Source organism: Leopardus geoffroyi, chromosome B2 (assembly GCF_018350155.1).
Source record: "Leopardus geoffroyi isolate Oge1 chromosome B2, O.geoffroyi_Oge1_pat1.0, whole genome shotgun sequence".
Lineage (NCBI taxonomy): Eukaryota > Metazoa > Chordata > Mammalia > Carnivora > Felidae > Leopardus > Leopardus geoffroyi.
Genome location: NC_059332.1, coordinates 20,711,743 through 20,735,678, shown reverse-complemented (window position 1 = coordinate 20,735,678; position 23,936 = coordinate 20,711,743). Strand labels below are relative to the sequence as shown.

Genomic DNA, 23,936 nt, shown 5'->3' with positions numbered 1-23,936 from the left:
AGAAGAGAGAGAATCTCAAGCAGGCTGCATCTCAGAGCCCTATGCGGGGCTCAAACCCACAAACTGTGAGATCATGATCTGAGCCGAGGTTGAGAGTTGGATACTTAACTGACTGAGCCACCGAGGCACCTTAGTCACGTGAATCTTCTTATCAGGATGTCCAGCCTTGTGGGAGGCCGGCCATAGTAGTAGCTAAGACTATCTTGCAAGACATCTGGGGTTGTTGTTGTTGTTGTTGTTGTTGTTGTTTTTTAAAGAAAAGTCACAGATGAACAGCATTTTTCCTGTTTTGTTTCCCTAGATCATACAGGATATGGAAATGTAGGATTGGTGATGACAATGACAGCGTAACATTTGCACATAACATGTTTAAAAGCCGGCTGGATTTCTCATTCAGTCTGTGCTTGATCACTCGGGCATGTTGGAGTATATACCCCAGTGAAGGAGAACATTATTTTGCAGGTTAGGTAGCTGTGAATTTGTGGAAAGTCATCCGCTTTATCTCTCTCCGTCCTCGACACAGAGAAGTGGGCCTTCTAATGGTACCGCTGTTTTGGACTTGATCTTGCTTGTGATTCTGATTATTAGTCTAACTTGATAACTCCCTGAGGGTAAGGCCAATCCATAAGACAATCAAACATTTACTCTGTGAGCATTCTACATTTGCTTTGTACTGTTTTAAGGAGAGGAGCAAGAACTCTCAAGAGCAGTTAGCTTTGAACCTTAAGTCTAAAAAGCATGTGAAGGTAATGCTAGTCCTATTCAAGGGAGGGGGACTATGCTGTAGGTCAGTGGCTCTCACAGTGTCATTCCCAGACCAGCAGCATCACCTGGGAACCTTAGAAATGCAAGTTCTCAGGCCCCATGCCCCGAAACTCTGGGGGTGAGCCCAGCAGTCTGTGTGTTAACAAGCTCTCCCGGGGATTCCAACAGGAAGCCAGCTGAACTTGAGAACCACCGCTCTGATGATTAAGAGCATGTGCACCACTGAAGCAAAGTTGGCTGGGTTCAAATCCCAGCTCTACGCTTACTGGCTGTATGACTGCGAGCAAGCTTCTTAACCTCTTTGTGCCTTAGTTTCCCTATCTGTAAACCTGTGATGGTATCCCTGGCGTTTACCTCTTATGGTGGTTGTGAGGCGTTAGCATGTATAAAAGCATTCAGGTAGTAAACAGCATGTAAGGGCTAGCTAGGTTAATATTCTGTCAGCAAAGTGACTTGTATTCGTTTGTTGAAGATGGAATATTCCATACAGAGTTAAGGTGCCTTTGCCATTTGAAACATCTCTTTATACCATGCTAGTCCTTGAGGTGAAAATTAGTTAATAGAAAGTGGCATAAAATCAATGAGAGCTTAGATAATTATATAATAACAATGTGCCTTCACCCTTGTTACTCAAATTGATGTGTGTGTAGCAGTTTACGCTGATTCGTAGGGCTGTTTTCAAATATCCTATTCTTTTCTGTCCTTTTAGTGATAAAAGTTTAAACATAATTCTCTATATATGATATGTTATGTAAGAAGAAAGTAAAAATGCTGCTTTATCTCACTTTCTAAAATGATTTGCTTTTGACTTCCATTCTTTTTGAAGTTTAAATTCACCTCATTGCATATAAAGTCGGTTCATCACTATAAGAATGTCGTTTCGTATCTTAGTTTACCATTAAGTCTACACATAGGTAGAGGAATGTTCTGAACAAATAAAGGCACAAGACCACAGGCTCACCTTATCAAATATTTCATAAATCTGCTTGCTTCAAACATCTAAATTCTACTTTATCAAGAACATTTCTAGTAAAATGGTGAGTAGTAAGCAAAGTTGCACCTTGTCTAGGGCAGTATGACTGCAATGGGTGCCATTTGTCAGGAAAGACCAAAGCTGGCCACTAGGAGCTCAGATACTTCCTGCTCTTCCCTGGGGGTGAAAAAGAAAGGGACCCACTGTGTTCGCCATGGGTCTGCCTCTCAGCCTGACGGAGTGTCACCTACAAGGGCAGGTGCTTTGGAGGCTGTGCAATGGGAGGGACCACGTAGAGGTGACCTTGCCCATCAACACTAGTTCCACAAGTCTTTGCAAGTGACTTGCTGGTCAGTCAACTCTAGCCCCAAGGTGAATTTGTGAAATTTTCTAGAAATTTCTACATTTTCTGGAAATCTCTTGTTAGGCTTATTAATTGTTAAGAACGTAATTTTCCCAGGATGATCACAGTATGAGGAAACTCATTCCCTCAGGTTAGATAACACTGAGAATAAAATTATTGTATCCTTGAAGATGGAATGCATATTTAGCATGAAACATGGGGTTCTGTGAGTTGATAGAGAACAAAATAGGCAGTAAATTATTTTTGTAAAAAATTTTTTAATGTTTATTTTTGAGAGACCAAGAGACAGAGTGTAAGAGGGGGAGGGGCAGAGAGAGAGGGAGACACAGAATCCGAAGCAGGTTCCAGACTCTGAGCTGTCAGCACAGAGCCTGACTCAGGTCTCGAACTCACGAGCTGTGAGATCATGATCTGAGCCCAAGTCAGCCACCCAACGAACTGAGCCACCTAGGCGCCCCAGTAAATTCTTTCAAAACTGTCTCTCTCTCATTTCAGAATCTTCTTTCATGGTGTATTAACTTGAGTATGTCAGTCATCCAAGTAGGAAGTCCAAATAGTCCAGTCATGGCAGTCACTTTGGCCAGACCCTAGGATTCTTTATCCACTGGTTATACATGTTTTAGATAAGATTCAGAAGGGAATCCTTGTATTTAAAAAAAATTTTTTTTAATATTTCTATTTATTTTTGAGAGCGAGAGAGTGAGCAAGCACAAGTTAGGGAGGGGCAGAGAGAGAGAGAGGGTGACACAGAATCTGAAGTAGGCTCCAGGGTCTGAGCTGTCAGTCAGCACAGAGCCCGATGCAGGGCTTGAACCCATGAACCATGAGATCATGACCTAAGCTAAAGTTGCACACCTGTCTGCCTGAGCCAACCCAGCGGCCCTGAGGCTACACTTTTATAGTAAGGAGACTTAAAAAGGTTATGTGTCATTGAAGAAAAGTAAATAGATGTGGGTGAGACCTGACCCACTTCATTGACTTGCCATAAATAATGTCTTTTTTTTAATGTTTATTTATTTTGAGAGAGAGAGCTAGAGCGAGCGTGAAGGGGGGAGGGACAGAGAGAGCGGGAAAGAGAGAGAATCCCAAGCAGGTTTTGTGCTGTTAGCGCAGAACCCAGTTTGGAGCTCGATCCCATGGACCATGGGATCATGATCTGAGCTGAAATCAAGAGTCAGGCACTTAACCAACAGAGCCACCCAGGCGCCCCAAATAGCGTCTCTTAAATACCTGAGTTATTGGAAACATTGAGGGTGAGCTAATGAAGTTGTTCCTTTTGTTTTTTGTTTGTTTTTTTAATTTTTCACCCTGGCTGGGTGAATATGTGTCAGTAGTGTTCTCAGTCTAAACAGAGAATATTGTGCGTGGGAAGAAGAGTAGAGCAAGACTGAGAAGGTCCCTAGAGTTCAGCAGATGTCAGCCATCTTTGGTCCCTTCCTGTGTGCACTTTTCACCTCTTCCTCCCTGGCCTTGATAGGAGAACCTGCTCGTGATTTCTGATCACATGCCAGCTCCAAGTATCTTAACATGTTTCTGCATCCAGCTGATGTTGGCATTGGTGTGCAGTAGATTTGAACACTTACCTTATTCTGAGCCCTGGTGCAGTAGTTTTCAACCTGGGCCCTGTGCTTTTCTTGACTCTGCTTTTGAGATACGTGGTGGCCAAGAGTGTGGGCTCTGATTGTAAGTTCTGGTCACCCCGCTTAATACCTGTGTGACTTTTGATATACCTCACCTCTCTAGGCTCCATGTCCTCAACTGTAGGAGAGAGACAGTAATAGGACCTGCCTCTCGGGGTCCCCAAGGAATAAAGGAGAGGCTCTGGGTGCACCCTGCATATCGAAAGCACACAGTGAATAGTTGTTGTTCCTTGTCCATTTAGTCCCATCATGTTAAGCACATGCTCTAGCTCACCTTCTTCCCATGGGACCCAGGCATGGTAGATTCAAAGAACATCTGAATTTGAGGCTGTCTCACTGCTGGTGAGCCACAGAGTCTTCCTTCTTTCTGGACTCAGCTGCCAGGCTGTGTTTGTGTATGCCACTGGTCTCCTAAGCAGTGAGGACCAGCGTTCTCACTGCACGGCCTGGGAAGGTGGTGGAGAGACATCATAGATGCCTGGGGACCCGGCTTGACTCAGGAGCAGTCAGGAGAGAACGTCAGGCTCCCTGTGTCCACGGGTGTCCACTAACCCTGAGGAGTTCATGCTTTCCACGTCATTATTGTTAATCCTTCCCGTCAACACCTTCCCCCTTTACCCCAAGTTTAGTTTCTGATTCATGTTTTCCCCTTTTCTCCTCTCTGCTTTCTGTCCTATTGTGGACGATGGACTTGTGTCCCATCCTGCTTTCTCTTGTAATAGAGGCCCATTTCCATTATTATAAACCCTACTTTTTCAAAATAAAAGTTCATTCTAGCTCTTCGTACCATCTCTGCCACACTCCTGTCCCAGACTGAGGTTTTCTGCGTCCTTGTTACAAGGCCTTCAGAATCATTTGCCAGGTCTGTCATCGAAGCTCTGTAGATAGTGACAGCAGACCCCCTTCGCCTCAGGGGCAGCGTGGCACCCTGAAATTCTCACTATGTCTTCATCCTTGAGGGTGCCGCTCTGACATGGACACATCTCATGCTGCCTTCGGGACATTTTCCCACATTGCTGTCCATAGCGTCTGTGTTATTTCTGGATGAGGGTCTTCTCCAACCTTCTAGATCAGAATTTATGTCTTTTTATATCTTCACTTCAAAGCTTTGGACTTGCACTCTCCTCTTGCTGTTTTCCATGAACACCCCCATCCCTGCTTACAGTTACCTCAGTCCTGGGGGGTAATTTGTCAACAGGAGGTATGACACATGCACATCGGAGAACGCTTTAAAGATGGCAGGCCCGAGAGTGGCCCCCCGCGGACCCTGGTCAGCAGCTGAGTAAACTACTTTTAGCTCTACCTACTGTTTTAAGCTTGGAAAAGATGACAATAGAACTTCCTTCTAACTCTAAGCCATGTAAACAGGAAAAATTGTTTCCCCTCAGAAATCTAAAATGTTTAATTTAGACATTTTCACTGGCCTCACAGATATTTGATGGGATAGAAATGCATTTTATTCATTTGCCACAGGCTGTCTTTCATATTGATCTCAGAAGGCAGCATGATAGTATGGAAAACTCCGAATATGTTTGCTTTCTTCTTGCTTGCTAGGCTTTTAAAAAAAAAAAATTTTCTAACAATTATTTATTTTTGAGAGAGCACGAGCAGAGGAGGGGCAGAGAGATAGGGAGACACACACAGAATCCGAAGCAGGTGCCAGGCTCTTAGCTGTCAGCACAGAGCCTGATGCAGGGCTCAAACACATGAACTGCAAGGTCATGACCTGATCTAAAGTCTGATGCTTAACCTCCTGAGCCACCCAGGCGCCCCTTGCTAGCCAGTTCTTTTACTTACTAGCGTTTGATCTTAGCTGTATGTCTGAAACCTCACATCTGAGTCTCCGTTTCCCCAGCTATATAATGATATGCTGCTAGCTTTCAGGATTGTTGTTAAGGAAAGCAAAGTGGATGAAAGCCTTTTATAGTCAATTTTGGTGTACGACATTAGTATTGTGATACTAATCTTAAATTCAGTATTTAATTCTAGTCCTTTTTCTATCCTGTAAAATATGGCACCAGGAGATTTGAATCTTTCCATGGCCAAAGTGGTTCCCCTTCCCTGTCATGGGAATTCCTGGCCATTTCGTGCCAGTGATCCTGGGATGTCAACTCAGGTTCAGCATGTCCCTGAAACACATGAAGGGGACTGTCCCCTATCACTGCTCTATCACGACGTGTGCAGGAGCAGGAAGAAACCCTTACCCCACCTTCCCACAATTCCTAGGGTTATGTTAGTTGAAAACTGTAAACAAAAATTATGTCCATATGTATAGATAGAGATACATATATAAAACTACTCCCTGGGTATGGATTCTGAGTTTGCCTACAAGAACCCCAGCCATGGCTCACAGCTGTGCTGGGATGAACTTTAAAATCACTCAACATACACCCGTGGCTATACTGTCCACATGAGGAAGGACCCCACACTCAGCAAGGACCACTCACAGGCCTTAATTAAAAGCAAGGGACTAATGATTACTCATAGATACGATGTGGCTTCTTGTTTCTCATTATTTCATGGGAACTAACATGTGAAGATTATCATTCCCTAATTTTACAAAAAAAAAAAAATGAACAAAGCACAACTTTTTTCTTTTTTTGCTCACATGAATCTTGATTTTAATATTTTCCTAATTCTTTTTTTCATGCCCCCCTTTCTCTCTTTTTAGAGTTCATTTGCCATAAAGGAAGCAACAATATGACTTCCTTTCCTTCCCTCCCTCTCTTCCTTTCCTTCCCTTCCTCCTCCCCCCCTCCCTCCCTCCCTTCCTCCCTTATTTCAGAGAAAGACTTGGCATGAACAGCCCTAGCAAGGCCTTTGATGAAGTTGAGGGGTCCACCTATATTTGGGAGAAAACTCCTTGCTCTGAAGTGCCCTAGCAGATATCCGTCTCCAGATTGTATTGTGTGTGTGAGCCAGAACCGCGGTAGGCACTGTATGCAGTGTCTCCTAGGTGAACCTGATCTGATGCTGGCATTTTCACTTTAATGCCAAGGCAGGACAGAGAGGATGGGCCAAGAAGGCGGCGTGGTACTCACCACACTGTCTTTTCTCTCTTTCAGAGACTCTGACCTATTTTTGTTGGACACCCGCGTGGTGTGGGCCTCAGAAGAAGGCTGGCTGGAATTTGACATCACAGCCACTAGCAACTTGTGGGTCGTGACCCCACAGCACAACATGGGGCTTCAGCTGAGCGTGGTGACTCGGGATGGTAAGTTTGCTCAAATCAGCAAACACTTTTCATTCGTCTCCTTTGCAACAGTTATGGTAGAACCATATTTTACAGTCAAGACCACAGCTCCAAGATGAGCTGACTATTCCCTCAGAATGGCTATTGAAAAGCAAAACCTGTCCCTGAGGTCTCCAGATACAAGTAGGTGGTCTGAGTTCCAGGGGCCACAATGGGAAGACAGCTCTTGGAGGCAGGGGGGGAGCCTAGTCTACCTCCTGACAGTTGGGTGGGTTTGCACAAGAACCCCTCCAGCACCCTCTTCTCCTGCAGCACCAAAGCCTGGCAGCTCAGGGTCCTCATGCAGGTCCCAGACTGGGCACACTCTGCCTGTGAAGTCGCCTCACTGGTTGGCGACTATACGATCTATATGATCAGATCTGATCAGATCTATATTATCAGGTCCCAGACTAGGCACACTTTGCCTGTGAAGTCACCTCACTGGTTAGCGACTCTATGACCTATATCATCAGAAAGAGAGAATGATCATGCAGGGGGAAGTCTATCCGGGATGGGCAAGCCTTGGGAGTTCACACCACCCCTGGCTCTAATTCATGGAACTTTGGAAGGAGTGTCTTGATTCTGCCCATCTGAGGGGAGTCATCAGGGCTCTGAGAGTGCACAGTGTTCTTCCCTCCTGCTCCTTCTTTGTGGCTGGCACTTGGGTGGCCAGGAAAGCTCAGGTCTACAGCTGCAGGAACAAGTTTCCATGGGTAAAGACAGGTGCGCTGTGCTTTGCCTTCAAGGACTCAACATCAACCCCCGAGCCGCAGGCCTGGTGGGCAGAGACGGCCCTTACGACAAGCAGCCCTTCATGGTGGCCTTCTTCAAAGTGAGTGAGGTCCATGTGCGCACCACGAGGTCAGCCCCTGGGCGGCGCCGACAGCAGAGCCGCAATCGCTCCACCCAGTCGCAAGACGTGTCGCGGGTCTCCAGCGCTTCAGGTAGGTTTGGGTGGAGCCTGGTTTTTCAGGAAGCCTAGTTGGCTCTTGGGCCTCAGCGAGAACAAGGACGTGTCGATGGTTTTAGCCGTCGCATGGCTTCTGCATGGCAAATACAGAAACCCAGAGGTGCCTCATCACAGCCACCAATTATCTGGATGGGTTCCTAGGGCTGTCAGAAAGGACCATTTGTTATCCAGGTACTGAGTCTGCAGGCTGAAGACCTCCTGAGAGTCTCTTTTTCTGGAAAAGCATCCTTCTGGTTTTTTTTCTTCCAACTCTTCTTTCATTCACGTAAAGATCCTGAGGACACCTAGATTTTCTTCTAGTTGCATGACACCTGGGAGGTTGTGGTGCACAAGCAAACTTTGTATAGTTGCAGAAAATGGACTTGCATTTGTTGGTGCTCTTGGCTGAAAGTGATGGAAAGTCAGCTCAAACAGCCTTCTCTGATGGGTTTCGTTGGTTCACTGAACTGGGAAATCGAGGGTTCTGGCTTTAGGCATGGCTGGATCATGGGCTCACATGGTGTTAGGAGTCTTACTTTCTCCTTTTCAATTTTTCCCTTGTTGGTGGCATTCTTAGAAAGACTATCTCTAACATGGTGGTAAAGAAGACAACCAACAGCTCCAGGATTTTATCACCCTTGGTTACCTCTGCTTCAGGAGAGAATGTCTCTCTCACAGTAGCTTAGTAGATAGCCAGGCTGAGGTCATGTGCTTGACCCTGGAGCTAGAGAATGGGGTCAGCTCCATCCTGCCCCGAACGGGCAGGTGCAAAGGGTGAGAGTCAATTGAGAGTCAATTGACACCACTACTTGTCAATTTAGTGGTCCTTCAGAGATGCCCACCCCACTATGCTGTGCCTTTTTTTGGGAAGTGGTATGGAAGTCCACTCTTCAATGTTTTGAAGTTCACATAGCTAGTAAGTGTTGAATTCCAGCAGAGATCCATCTTACTCTAAAGCCAAGGCTTGTAAGTTCTGGGTTTCCTCAAGCTGTTGAACCAGCCCAGGATTCAAGCATGCAGTTGAACTTTTGCGGTAGGATTTGAAGCCAGAGATGTTGCTTCCCTTGTTACTACCCTGTGACTGACTTTGGGCAAACCTAATCCATTCCAGCTTCAGTTTACTCATCCATTAAGTGGGGATGCTTAACACTTGGTAGATTTGCTGGGATTAAATAAGAAGTGTTTGATTTGGTCCTTAATACTCAAAGATTAGTTACCTCCAATTGTGGGAAGTATGTTCTGAGAGCGTATGTTAGGATCGTTGGGAAGGATGTAAAAAAGATCTGGAAGATGCATTACTTCCTCCAGGTGACTGTTTAAAAGTGTCCTCATCAGTGGCCACAAAGAGTTCATGCAACTTCCCAGAGTACTCATCTTTTCTTTGGGAGGAATGGTCTTCATTTTGGAGTCTGACTTAATAAGCCATTTCTCTCCCCAGCAACTTAGCTGTGGGGCTTTGAGGACCTACCACCCAGGGTGACGTGACATTTTCCTGCTTGTCCTCCTGGTGTTTCTTGGAAGCATTGCCCAGCATGGGTGTTCCTGTGTTTATCACTAAAAACAGTGAGGGTTGGGTTTTTAAAAAACACAAAGAAGAAATGATTGCTTTCCTTTATTCACTTCAGAGGAACCCTGCTAAAGAGAGTTAATCATCTCAGTATTTTAGGCTTCAATTAATGAATAAACTGTGGTCACTTTGGTACTGGGACCCCAGACATGAAGCAGCGCTGGGAATGCTGATTGCTTTTTAAAATTGAAATGTCACTTGATTTATTCAACACCCCCTCCCCCAAGTACACATGCCAGAGTTTTTCATTGGGAAGACATGTCTCTGATTTGGGTTTCCATAATGTCACCCAATTATTCTTTTCCATGTCCCTTTCAACATTTTTTTTTCAATTTGATAAGTTGCAATTAAATACGAGTATTAAAGTTGATCGAATGTGGAATAACAGGCAAGTATATCTGCTTTGTCTTGGTCTTCCCTCCCCCACCTCCCAACCCAGCACTTGCAAACGCGCTTCACTCTTTTCAGCGGTAGTAGGATGAGAGAGTTCACAGCAAGTGCCTCTGGTCTCACCTGTTCCAAGGACAACCCCCAAGAGAGTGTGACTAAGAAGGACTCTCCTTCCCTCTTACTGTCTTCAAAAGCCCTCTCAAGCTGGTTCGAGAAATTGCTCAGGTTAGGCCCATTCAAGTGCTACTTTATGTATTTGACATTTTCTTCATTTATCCCTGCTATTAATGGGAGCAGATACATAACGGAAGAGGTCACTCCTGGAGAAGGGAATTCCACAAAGATGGTCTGCTACCCAGAGAAATGGGCCATCCGGTTGGACTATTCTTTTTTCTAGGCCACCATGGGACTAAACCTTCATGTCTTGCTGGACCTTCCTGAACCAGGTAGCTGCCACTGAGACAAAAAGTTGTGGTCTCTGGTATGACTCCAGGCAGGACTTTCCCTTTGTAAATCTTCTGGAGTTTGAAGGGAGAGATTACTTTGTCTCTGCTGCCCCCCTTCTTCAATAGAGTGCTCCCAAGGAATTAATATTTCTCCACAGAAACAACCACCACCGGAAGCCCATCAGAGACCATCCTGCATCTGGGCAAAGAAGTTAACATAATCCATCAAATTGCCTGTCATCAGGGTGAAACATGGCAGGGAAATCTGTGGCTATTTTTGGAACAGAGCTGCAGATGCCTGGGCCGGTAGGACGAGTCCACAACAAGGGAAAGGCCAAGAGCCCCATCCACCTCCTCCCCACCGCCCACCAGAATCTGCTCTGACATCTGTACTTGGCCTTCAAGCCAGACTTTGCAAACACAAGCACCGAAGCGTGGGTTTGGATCGAAGTCTCCCGGATGGTTTTCACTTGCCCTTGCTTCTTTGCAGCTGTCTGCTCCAAATGAATGATGGATGTTGGCTGTGTCACACCTCTCCAGTGGGCTTGGACATCATCTGGACAGCATTGTTTATCACTTTTACACATGTTTTACTAGTGCTGGTCCGAGCCACGCTGTGCTGCCTACTGGCAATTCCAGTGAATCTGGCAGTTTTCAGCCTCCATTTCTCCCAGCCTACTGCTCTCTGACACCCTACCCTCCAGTTCCTTCTCTCGTGTGCTGGTCTTTCTACCTGCTGCCCCTCTCACCCTCTCTTATAGTAGTTTTTTCTTGGGGTTCATTATTTCACCTACTGGAGTAGGTGACAACACCTGGCCAATTCACTACTGGTTCCATGAACAAATGGCCTTGAGGGAGGGATCCATGTGGTGATCCTAGATACCAACCTAGCTAATTTTCCCAGGATGTTTCTAAGACATCACTGAGGAGGGAGAAGTTGTTGGTGAGTCTGAGGTTTTTTGCCCCGCCAACCCACTAGCTGCCAACGCTGTGACTTAGAATTGTGCTTTGCTGTGGCAGATGATAGTGTGGGAACTCTTCTGCCACTTTTAACGATTTATGTAAAATTAGATGACCTTTAGGCCTCTTTAATCCTCATGTTTTTGTCGCTGCCACGCACCTCTGCCAACCATCTGTGAATCAACGACTCCTCAAGACCCTGTCTTTTGGAATGAGTCCTTCATTGCTTCAGATGCTACCAGTTAGCATTTCAGAGTCCTTTCTTCTTCTGTCTCTTTCCAACCCACCCAGACATGTGCCTTTAAGGATCCTTGGGGGGAAATGTGGCTCTGGTACATTATAGATATGCCATTGACCTCATTGATAGTTCATATCTTGTATCTCATGAACTTCCTGATTGGGACCATTCAGTGCGCATCCAGCATAAAAGCAAGGTAACCGGACTGCGTCGCTTGCAAAACAGTGGTTTGGGTACTTTATTATGACTGTGAAATCTTGCTGTAGATCTCCGGGAACTCCGGTCTGCAGGCCGAGGGCCTCATTCTTACAGATCAATGTTTATTTGGCCTTTTAGTTCCTGGCAGGTGTCCCCACTAGCTCCTCATGTGCTTCTGGGGGTTGGCATGCCACAGCTGAGTGGGCTGACCCTCTGTGGCCATCCAAAGCTTGAGAAGAATGGACGTGGGTCAGAGCTTTGAGTTAGCTGTTTATGGTTCTTCAAAGGAATCGGGAATTGTAATTTGTCATTTTGATCTCAACTTAAAATTTTAGGGCCTGCGGCTTGGCTTCCAGATGTCTTGGTCAAGAAGTACAGGCCTGTTCAGGACTTTCTAAAATGAAATCAAGTCTTAATTCTTCACAGCTGTGGCCGACAGGCATGGTGTTAGTGATTCAACAGAGTCATTTCAAACTCCATATTTATAATACTTGACTCTCCTTTACCATGAAGTCCCTTTGGGTAAAAGTTATCAAGGAGTGATAGGCTCCCCTTTACCCCATCCTTAGGTTTACCCCATGGGAATGTAATAACGGCCAGCAGTGCTGAAGGGAAATAATAAAGAAGCATAAACAGGAGCTGCAAAAACCTGAATGATCCACCAAGACCTGCTAAGCCCACGGGCAGGTCCTGGGGGCCAGGAGACTCCACCTAGGAGGGAACATGGAGAGCAGAGATGCTGAAAGCTGAAAGCACAGGGAGTCTTAGTGTTCATGCTCAGTGTTGAAGAGAAGCCTGTGTCTGTTTTCAAGATAGTTAATCTCCACATTCTTTGATAATCGAGATAAAGGCTGAAAGTAGGCCAAAGTCCACCCCAATTAAATAAAGCAGGAGAGGCTGAGATTCCAGCACCCCAGAAGAATGGGACCTCCCTGTTGACTCTCAATCTAACCATCCAGCTTGTAAACCAAGTCTAGATTCTGAAGATCAAGCTCCCTGCCCCCCAACATTCTGTGACGTTACTGAGACCTGAGATCAAGATCTCAGTGTGGTTCCACAAGGAGCTGGGCTTCCTCCAGCACGTTCTTAATGGCCAGGTTGATTCCATTGGAGGGGCGGGGCAGGGAGGGAGAGCCAGAGACTCTTGGATTAAGACAGGCTGATAAGGCTGGGCGATCTGGAAGGTGCAGCCAGATCAATGAAGACCAATGTGCCATTTCAACAGCTGCTAATGTTATACTTGCCCTTGTCATTCTAGCAGAGGAGGGAGATAAGAGTAGTCAATTGTTTCTCTGAAAAACCAGTTTTGAGACACCTGGGTGGCTCAGTCAGTTAAGCATCCAACTTCAGCTCAGGTCATGACCTTGCAGTTTGTGGGTTTGAGCCCCATGTTGGGCTCTTTGCTGACAGCTCAGAACCTGGAGCCTGCTTCTGATTCTGTGTCTCCCTCTCTCTCTCTGCCCCACCCAACTCATGCTCGCTCGCTCTCTCTTTCTGCCTCTCTCAAAAATAAAACATTAAAAATAACTTAAAACACGAGTTTCCTCTGGGAAGACTCTGGGCTCAGAAGAACGGGGAACCCAGTGTGGGGCGTGCCACCTGGTCCCCAGCCCCTGCCAGGTGTGTAGCCTGCTGAGCAGGGACAACAGCTGTGGGGTGAGCCCAGCACTGCTGAGCAGCCCTGTGCAGAAGCCCTGGCCGGGGTGGCGGCCACCTGCCTGCTTCCCTCCTTCCCACTCACCTGGTTACATGTGGTTGCCTTCACCTTGTCCCTGGTCTGCCTGTCTCCTCTCTCCATGTCTTCCCTTTTGTTTCTCTCCTGTCCTCTTCTCCTGGCACTGGAAAGGATGGCGGGCAGGCTGCCTGGACACCTGGGACCCGGCTGGCTGCATGGCTCCCACTTTGGCACGATGGTCCCCACCTTTCCCACTCGCTGCCTGCCGTGGAAGTCAGGATCATTGCTAGGCCCTTCCCTTCTCATCCAGGACTCATTCCCCTGAGAATCCCCTGACCTTTGGTGCCTGGGAAGCCTGCATTTCACTCCATGTAGCCGATCAGCTTCAGAAATAAGCCAGTGGTGGGGCCCAAGCTCTCCCCTCCTATGGCTCCTTTGTGCTTTACTGTCTGCATGGCTTTTCGGGGATGGGTGGCGGGGGGCAGCAAGGAATGCTGGATGTCCTCCTTAGGGTGTATGGGATGTGACCCTTGTGTTCGGGACAGAACAAACATATGGTACACATGGCCACTGCCTAGGGACACGAATGCCTTGAGGAGGTGCCAGGCCAGCTGGCTGCTTACAGTGGGTCAGAAGCACCCTGTCCTCACTGTGCTGAGCAAGAGAACTGTCTCCCTGCAGTGTCCTGTGAGGCAGTGGTGGCCCCCACTGTGAGCCCCCCGTTAGTCCCACTAGTTCTTATCTATAGGTGAGCCGCCCCTCAGGCATCACAGGGAAGAATGGAACGTAAGGTTGGGGAGTAGACGCTGTCGCCGATGAAACTGAGTGTCAGGGCCGCGGGCCAGAAGCCGAGAAGACAGAGCGGCCAGCCAGAGCCGAGGAGGCCGTGGCAGTCCGGCCGTAGCTGTCCAGGTGAGAGAGGCACTGGAAGGTGAAGCGGGGGCCGAGGACAAGTGAGTGGGTCAGCGAAGAGCTGCGTGAGGTGGGACCCACCGTGTTGGCCTCCAGTGGCCCATCCAGATGGGAACAGCCACCCCCACCTGCTCCCAGCAGGACTCTCAGATGTGGGAATGAGGTGGTGTCTGAAGCGCCAGGACGAGAAGCGTGTCACCCTACCCTCCTGCCCATCAGCCTGGACTCCAGGGAACGTACCTCCATAGAGCTCATTCTGTGCTGCCCTCCGCCCCTCCCCCTGAAGCCTCCGCGGTGCACCTGGCTCCTGCATTACCCAGATCGACGAATAACACACACACCTGAGGCTTGGGAGATTGACTACTCCAAAGCAGCCACAGTGCAAAACGGGTGGCCGTGGCCACTGGGCATGGACGTGGCACTTTCTGTGCCACTGGTTTAATGGCCCAGAAGGCCTGAAAGAGATGCAGGTGTCGCTCGGCAAAGTATGGGAAGAACGGAACACTTATGGAGAACGTGTGTGGGAGCCTGGCCTTTGCCCCAGCCCCGCTCTGCTCATCCTCGTTTCCGACCAGGACGGTGCCTTTCCCACGACAGAGCCTGGAAGATTTTGCCCAAGGATCTTCATTTGCGGGGGGCAAACGGGCAGGGCTGTCTTAGGTCTTTAAAGGTTCCCCCCTTCTCCCAGTGTGGGGCATCTGAATCTTTTAAAGCTTGAAAATGTATGGTGAGGGCTGGGGCACCTGGGTGGCTCAGTTGGTTAAGCATCTGAACTCTTGATGTCAGCTCAGGCACGATCTCACGGTTTGTGAGTTCAAGTCCCGTGTCAGGCTCTGCGCTGACGGTGTAGAGCCTCCTTGGACTCTCTGCCTCCCTCTCATTCTGCCCCTCCCCTACTCATACTCTCGGAAGGAAGGAAATGTGTGGTGAGGGAAAATGTTTCTCTCCTATTTAAAAGTAGACCAGGGAGCTACGTTTTTCTGGTTATGAAAGAAATTAATCCTGGGGGCTTTTATGATTGGTAGATTTTGTCACCTGGTGACAGTTATTTGCCCCAACCTGTCTATGGCTGGGCCCTGCTTATCCACGGTACTCAGGACAACCCCCTTGGACCTGGTCTGGCTGGGCCAGAATCCTAGCTGGGCTGCTGGGCACTTGCCCTGCCCTCTGCTCTAGGCCAAAGAATCCCCTGGGATGAATGGAAGACAGATTTCACATTATGTGTTCAACTTTGAGAAACTTAGATTCCTTGAAGATGTGTCTCACCTCCAAGACCAGCCTTTGCCACATCTGCATGCCAGAATGCCCAGATAGCCCTGGTGGCAGGGGACCCATTTCCAGTGATCCTGGCTTGAGGGTCTGAGAGAGGGCTTGAATTCCCTGATGAGTCTCACGATGCATCAGACAGAGGACTGTTGCCCTTGGGGAGGTTTGTGTCAGCCTCAGGTCTGTTGCTCTGGTTTGTTTGTCTGTCTGTTACCTCTGTCCAGCAATATGGCTTCTTGTTTCTGCCTTCCCCTTGACTGGCGAGCCCATCTGGACAAAGTCATGTTGCCTTCCTTTCTCCCACTGAGAATTTACTGCATGAACTTTCACTGGGCCTGTCCAGACCATTCATCTAAACAAATATCAAGGGGCCAGGGCAGGAGAATGTTTTTCTGCAAGCTCTCAGTCCTTAAAAACAAACAAACAAACAAACAAAATGGTGCGTGGCGGTGTAATTCCACTGCAGAACCCAGGGCACCGACCCCTGAGTGGCAGACACAAGTATTTTGAGGAGCATTGACCTTCATAAATATTTATACACTCTCAGCCAGCACTTAACATGGAGTTATAAGGAAACTTAAGTGTGGCTTGAAAGTGTCTGTAGGAGGAAAAACAGGAGAGTTGAATTCCTCCCTTTCCTCTCTCCAGCCCCAATCTTTACTTAACAACAAAAATGCCAGTGTCTGGCTCTAAAAGAAATAGCTGTTCTTATGGAGAAAGTTCTCTTTGTTGAGCTTTGAGAGAGTCAAATTTGCAGGAGGCTCACAGACAGACCTACTGGTGAAGGTAGAGAAGCAGAGTCCTGCTCTATGACATCATGGTTGGTCTTTCTGGAAGCCGGCCCTCATCCCGAGCCTATCTAGGGACCCACGAGTTGGAACTATTAGGAGATTTCATGGTTTTTATAGCTCTGCCAGGATGTATATTCTTTATTATATTATACTGTCCATGTTCATCAACCTGGGAAGGAAAAGTATCCCAGAAATCTCTGCCTTCCACATGGCGAACGGTTCCAAGCTTGACTTTGGAGAGATCATGGTCCCCAGCACAGAGAAGGCATTTGGGGGGAAGTTTACTTTGTGGGGACACAGGCCAACTGATGTTGGGTGGGGAAAACTCCAGACTGAGACTATAAGTAGGAAGATCATATAACTTAGCATCTAACCCAAGAAACCTTCAGGAGCACAAAGAACCAGAGCCTTGGAGTCTTCAAAAGGTTGACCCCTGCTCAAAACTGGCAGGAAAGGAAGGAATGTGCACCCAGGAGGCCCAGGCCTGGGAGCCGCACACCCCCCCTTCTCCCCAAGTGCGTGGGCAGAGCTTAGGCACATGGCCACACCTAACCGCAGTGGGAAATGTCCAATAGCTGTGTGCCCAGGGGGTAGATGGAGGATATGGGTTTTTACTAAACAGACAGCAGCCCTCACCAGGCTGTTCTATGATAGGCCGGCCAGGCTGCTTCCTCGGGGACTTTGCATTTGTCATTCTCACCGTGCAGGTTATTCTTCCCCCAAATAGCTTCCTGCCTTACTCCCAATATGCCTGCAGGTCTCTGCTTAGAAGACATGTGAATGGAAAGACAGTCTCAGCAACCCATATGAGATAGTGACCATCATTTCCCTTGCATCCTGCACTCCCTATCCCTTAACCGTGGAATAATAATTTAGCTAGTCAAGGCCCTTCTTGGCTATGTGGAAGAGAAACAGATCCTAATCAAAGTGCAAACTAATGTAAGAGTATCAGGAACTCCTCCAACCTACAACCAAACACAGGGAATCCAGTGAGGAAGCTGAGACCTAGTCACAAGGAGAGTGTGGTTTGGAATGCCATTACCCTGAACACATGGCTGCCAAGCTGCCCATTCTTGGCTTTACCTTGGAGTCCCCTTCTCACAGGTCGGGGCATCTGCCTGGCATTAATGAAGTCATAAGCCTGTACTCAGTTGCCAGGGAAGAAAGGCAGGAGCTATCTTGTGGGGGATCGGGCCTTGATTCTCACCTGACTATGAATTCCCATCTCATTCCAAATGAGAGGTGAACCTGGGAGCTGGGTGGCCCAAACGAGAAGTATCCACCATAGCTGGGTATGGAATTCGGGGTTGACAGCATCATTCTTATGGTATTAAACCTTTTATGTTGTATATTTTTGTTGCTAGGAAGTTTGCTGTCCATGGGGCACCTGGGTGGCTCAGTTGGTTAAGCATCCAACTCTTGATTTCAGCTCAGGTCATGATCTCATGGTTGTAAGATGGAGGCCCACATCAGGCTCTACGCTGAGTGTGGAGCCTGCGTGGGATTCTTTCTCTCTCTCCCTCTCTCTGCCCCTCCCCTGCTTATGCCTGCTCTCTCGTGCACTCTCTCTCTCTCTCTCTCAAAAAAACATTTAAAAAAAAGTTTGCTGTCCATCTACCTTATGTTCCTTTGTGGATTATTTTCTTTTTATCTTTGGGTTGCTTTTAAGCATTCCTCTGCATCTAATATACTACAGTTTCACCACATGTGGCCAGACAGGAATTTATTTACTATGCTTAGGATTCATTGTGCCTTTCCAATATAAAGATGTTTGGTTTTCTTCACTTCTAGAAAATTCTCCCCCCACCCCAACACTTTATATATTCAAATACTGTTCCCCCATTATTCTCTTCAGAAATTCCTACTAGAAATACACTGGAATTTACATTCTGTCTTCCATTATCTCTTTATAGGAAGAGAGTCCTATTTTTGAGCCATTTCACTCTGGGCTATATTTTGGGAAATTTCTTCAAATTTATTGCTCAGTTCTTTAATCCTGTCTTCGGTTGTGTCTAATCTGATGTTTAAACCATCCATTTCATTTTTATCTTCAATGGTTCTGGTTTTATAAAGTTCTATTTTATTCTCTTTCACATCCACCTATCATTTTTTCGTGTTCTTTCTCCATAACGTTTTTGCTGTAACATTTCTATTTCTTACTTTATTTCTTCCATTATTTTAGGTATTCTTTTTTGTAATCTCACTCAGAGACTACTCTTATTGTGGTCTCTGTGTATTCTCTTATATTCTAACTTTAGGGATAATTTATTCCTTTGGGTGCTTGATTTTTTCTTGAGGGATTGTTTTCAGCAGGAGGTTTGGTCTTGCCTGGTAATGGTGGTTTGTGTGTGTGTATGTTTAAGCAAGAGTCCTCAGTGCCCTTCTCTGTGAAGACTTCCCTTCAGCATGGCCTTGTGTTCAGTTCTCCCAGGTACTTGAAATTACAGCAAGAGTTGTTCTGCAAGGTGAAGAAGGCAGGTAGGGAGCATGAAAAAATTTAGAATTTAGCAGATCACCTCAAAAAGGTAGCCTCTCTCTCCTCCTAGTGTAGGTGACTGAGTGGAGTCAGTACCATTTGTCTCTTCCCCTTACAAACTCGCGTGTCCTGTCTTACTTTGGGCCAAGCTTTCCAGAAGCACAAGTTAACAGGGAACCCAGTTCAAATAGGCTTTAAACAATTAGGCAATTTACTGGCTCATGTGATTAAAACAGGCATGTGAGTGACCTCAGGCTCTTGCATCCATCAAAATCCATTTTAGATTAGGAACCTTTCTCCGGAGTCCTGCCTTTCATCTCTCTGGAACACTGCTACCAGATTGATCCTGTAGAATCATAGCTCTGAACATGGCGCTCCCTGGCTCAAAACCCTTCACAGGCTTACTTAATGCCTCTGGTAGAAAGTCCCAATCTTTCTGGATTGGTTGGTGTTCCAGGCCATTCATGTCCCATTTTATTCCTCCTGATAACTGACCCTTTTCCGAACTCCCAGTGGGATTTGCCATCCGCACTTGCCTGGAGCGTCCATGCTGTTCTGTATTGGAGTTACTTGTGTACATGTCTCATACTGCCCCTTAGATTCTCTAAGTTCCTGGAGGATGCAAGCCTTGTGTAACCTCTCTTCCTGTTTCCCGCGGTCAGTCTAGCAGAGGGCATGTCACATTAGAGCTATTCCAGTCAACCGAAACAAATCCAGGCCCTCTCCTTCTTCTAGGTTAGGCCAGGCTCGTGGCTCCTGCATTGCACAGGGCAGGTAGGATACTTCAGCAGATTCTCACGGGGCTTCCTGTCTTAAGAGTCAGTGCTTTGGTGCAAAGGGCTCAGCGCTGGATGTGAGGCAAGGGACCAGTGCCAGAGTGATTCCTGCTGCAGTCTCTCTCTCTCTCTCTCTCTCTGACGACACTCTCTTGGTTAGGCTCCGCTCCATTACCCTTCCTTCCAGATGCTTTCCTGACCCAGCTGTCCTCACAGCCCCTGGACAGTTTTAGGACTGTGTCTGTTTGAATGATAGCAAACCCTGCCTGGGTGTGGCTTTTACTGTGAATACACTGCCTTCCAGGTCAGGAGCCCAAGGGGGGTCTAGGGGCATCTGTAAACTCTGTCCGTAGGCCTTGCACATAATGGGCTCACAACGATCATCTGTCGCTTGAAAGCATCCATTCAAGTCAATAATTACACATTGTGTGCCAGTTTGCCCGGCACCCGCCCTGGCGTGAACAAGATGGCATGAACGAGACAGCCAAGCGACTGCGCACGTGACGGAGCTGTTTGGTGACCGCCTTTGTGTCTAGCAGGGGCCAGGTTCGCGTCTGTCATGAGCCCCGTACTGGGCCTGGGCTGCAGCAACCCCTCCCGGTGTATGTTTTCAAATGAAAGAATGAGTGGGTTAATGGGTGCATCTTCTGATCTCCTCCGACAGATTATAACAGCAGTGAGTTGAAAACAGCCTGCAGGAAACATGAGCTTTACGTGAGCTTCCAAGACCTGGGATGGCAGGTGAGTTTTCTGGACAGCAAGGCGGACAAAGGTCCCTTCACAGCAGCCCTTTCCTATCTTAATGGAGCAGCTACCATCAAAGACTTTGAGCTTTAGGGCTGAGGCAATTCCTTGTGTGAAGGTACTGGGAGCCTTTCCAAATGCCTGGGCTTCTGGAGTAAGGCAGAGGAAGGGCCGGGCCTGCTTGTGCACCAAGAGTCCCCCCTTCCCAGGGAGCCTGGTTGCTAAGTTCTGTGTCCCTCAGGATCCATACTACCGTCCCCAGTGTTCTTCTCCCGTTCTTTGCAAAGTCCACAAGGCGTGTGGTTATTTGGGCATTTAAACAAATTGTGTGTATGTGTGTGTGTGTGTAAGATTTTATTTTCAAGCTCTATACCTAATGTGGGACTTGAATTTACAACTCCAAGATCAAGAGTCGCACACTCTCCTGACTGAGCCAGCCAGGCGCCCCACCAATTTTGTGTTTTTTTTTGTTTTTTTTTTTTTTTTTAATTTTTTTTTTTCAACGTTTATTTATTTTTGGGGGGACAGAGAGAGACAGAGCATGAACGGGGGGCGGGGCAGAGAGAGAGGGAGACACAGAATCGGAAACAGGCTCCAGGCTCTGAGCCATCAGCCCAGAGCCCGACGCGGGGCTCGAACTCACGGACCGCGAGATCGTGACCTGGCTGAAGTCGGACGCTTAACCGACTGCGCCACCCAGGCGCCCCCCAATTTTGTGTTTTGAGAAAGCATTGGAGAAACTGCCCTGACAGTTCTCCAATGGCTACAAACTGACTCACCTGAACTATCTAGAGGCGCACAAAGGCTGAGCCCCACAGCTGAGAGCCACCACTAGTTTATGAGCAAATCCTTGGTGACAAGGGATAGGAGATACCATTTACTGTACGCAGGTGGCAGTATGAGGAAGGGCATACTCGAGGCCCCTCGGGGGGGGGGGGGGGCGGCCAGGTGCAGACAGCCAACCACCTGTGTGCTTCCCGGTCTGGCAGGTGGGCAGCAGCTAAGGCCCTGCAGGCTGTGGAAGGAGCGAGGGCTCTGGAGCCAGACAGACCGGGTTCACATCCTGGCTTTGCCAATTGAACGTGAACTTGGCCTCCCTGTGTTGGTCTGCATAGCTGTGCTACGTGAGGAATACCTTCTCACAGGATTACTAAGAACACAGATGATAGAAGGAATGTATGCTCATCACATGTCATGTCCCTTTGCTTTCAACTAAGGACTGGATCATCGCACCCAAGGGCTATGCTGCCAATTACTGTGATGGAGAATGCTCCTTCCCACTCAATGCACACATGAACGCCACAAACCACGCGATTGTGCAGACGCTGGTGAGCTCCTGGGGACCCTTTTCACTTTAAATTTATGTTTTTTTTTTTTTTTTTAGAGAGAGCACAAGTGGGGGGAGGGACAGAGAGGGACACAGAGAATCCGAAGCAGGCTCCAGGCTCTGAGCTGTCAGCACAGAGTCCAACGCAGGGCTTACACCCAGAAACCGTGAGATCATGACCTGAGCCGAAGTTGGACGCTTAACCCACTGAGCCACCCAGGCGCCCTCCCCACTTCGCTTTATAGGTAGGAGTCAGCCAGGGTCTGGTATGGCTTCTAACGGTGCCTCTCCCCTTCTGTTTTGGAACAGGTTCACCTTATGAATCCTGAGTATGTCCCCAAACCGTGCTGTGCGCCGACCAAACTGAATGCCATCTCGGTTCTTTACTTTGATGACAACTCCAACGTCATCTTGAAAAAATACAGGAATATGGTCGTCAGAGCTTGTGGATGCCACTAACTCAAAACCAGTTGCTGGGGACACAGATGCTGCCTTGGGTTCCCAGATGACGTCTGCCTTAAAAACAAACATTCAGAAGCACAGCGAAGGGGGGAGGCGAGGCTTCGAAGCCGTTCAGTGCTGGTTGGTGCCTTACCGCCCACGGAAGATTGTAAAGGGCCTCGTTAATAATTCGCTCACACAGTAAATAACGTGAGTAGTTGGTCTATAGGAAATGGAGTTTGGATGTCTGCAGTATGAAGTCTGGTTAACTAAAGAAACATAACTTTGAAGTATCCCCCCCCCCCCCCACCACACACACACCCAACAAAAGAAAAAGAGCCCACTGAAATTAGTTTTAGCTTTAGATCAAGCTATTTGTGGCTTTAGTGTCTAACAGTAAATAGGGAAAATAATCTTAAAAGGAGTATTCTCGGCTAAAGTATCCACCCGTTCTGTAGTGTTTGTCGAAGGGAGACCTACAGATAATGGAAACTGGGGGGAAATGCCTCTGTTCACAGATTTCATTCCCGGAAAAGTTGGTTTCATGTAGGATCAACAGCCTGGGTCGTCCCCAGGGCTGCGTGGAAGTGCCTTTTGTCTCCGTCACTGCCGTTAGCATTTGTGCTGGAGTTCTGTTGGTGTGAAAATATACTTATTTTGGTCCAACAAACCATGTCATTTCCACACCTCGGTCCCCTACCCCCACCCCAGCATTTGCTATTTTCTCTGCTAACACCGTAAGTGGGGCGAGTTGGGCATTGCGGTGAGGCTACAGGGGGCCAGAAGCATTTTTGACAGCCGTCACTTTAACCGTGTAACATGTGAAAGCCATTCGGCGCCTCTTCTCTTCTGGAACGGCTCTTGGAAAAGCACATTAACTTCGGGAATGTCGGCTTTAATAGTTCACCTATCTCAGTAAAATGGCTGTCTGCCTTTTACTGGACAGCATGCCGGGTCGCGGGGTTAGAAGCAACAAAGGAAACAAAATGAGGAAGGAAGCCCCCAGCCGCTAGGAATGGGATGGGCATGCCCTCATGAACCCGAATCCCATTTTCTCTTGTAGAAAGTAAGACGCCGATGAAATCGTAGAATGTTTTTAAAGTGTCTTTTTCACAATCATGTACTAGGAAGCCAATTTCATACTAAACTGATTAAATAATACATTTATGATCTAAAACTGTTTGCACTTACAGCTTTTTTGTAAATAGAAACTATAATTTATTGTCTATTTTATATCTGTTTTGCTGTAACATTTAAGGAAAGACCAGACTTTTTTTTTTTTTTAAAGAGTTTATTTAGAAAGTATCATAGTGTAAACAAATTGTACCACTTGGATTTTCTCTTAATACAAGACTCATGATGCAAAGCTGAAGCCACTCATGAGGATTGTGCTTCTCTAGAAAGTTGGGGTTTTAAAAGAACATCTGTGAATCATACATAATTAATAAAGATTTCCTTTAAGGCAGAGGTTGGCCGAGATCCTGCTCTGTTGTCTTCTGCCGCAGACAGCAGAAGTGGTCTTGTTTATCAGATTCCCACCACCAGTTACTGTGTGTCCACTGCCCGCACCCCCCGAGCATGGGAAGTGGGGCAAAGAGTGTTGGAGACGGAGGGATTATGAGAGGTAACTCGATGGCAAAGAACATACAGGTACATTATCTTAAGGGAGCCTAGTCCGATGGGTGCTTATTTTCGAGTGTGACAGTTAAGAATGCTTAACACCTAGGATGGCGTGGCTCTCGAGAACGCCGGTATTGGCAGTGACTTGGCCTGTGTCAGCCCTGACCCAGCCAGCCCCACCTACTT

At 47.4% G+C, this 23,936-nt stretch overlaps 1 protein-coding gene across 1 annotated transcript in view; it reads left to right on the top strand.

Moving 5' to 3' along the window:
* The window catches only part of BMP6 (bone morphogenetic protein 6), a 160,744-nt gene extending 137,149 nt beyond the window's left edge, over positions 1–23,595 (top strand). Inside the window, exons 3-7 of the mRNA XM_045497453.1 lie at positions 6,808–6,956; positions 7,721–7,918; positions 20,283–20,359; positions 21,580–21,690; positions 21,999–23,595. Of these exons, the coding sequence (XP_045353409.1) occupies positions 6,808–6,956; positions 7,721–7,918; positions 20,283–20,359; positions 21,580–21,690; positions 21,999–22,148 (685 nt within the window). The 3' untranslated portion in view covers positions 22,149–23,595. The remainder of the gene's footprint in view (positions 1–6,807; positions 6,957–7,720; positions 7,919–20,282; positions 20,360–21,579; positions 21,691–21,998) is intronic.
* Positions 23,596–23,936: the final 341 nt, after the last annotated feature.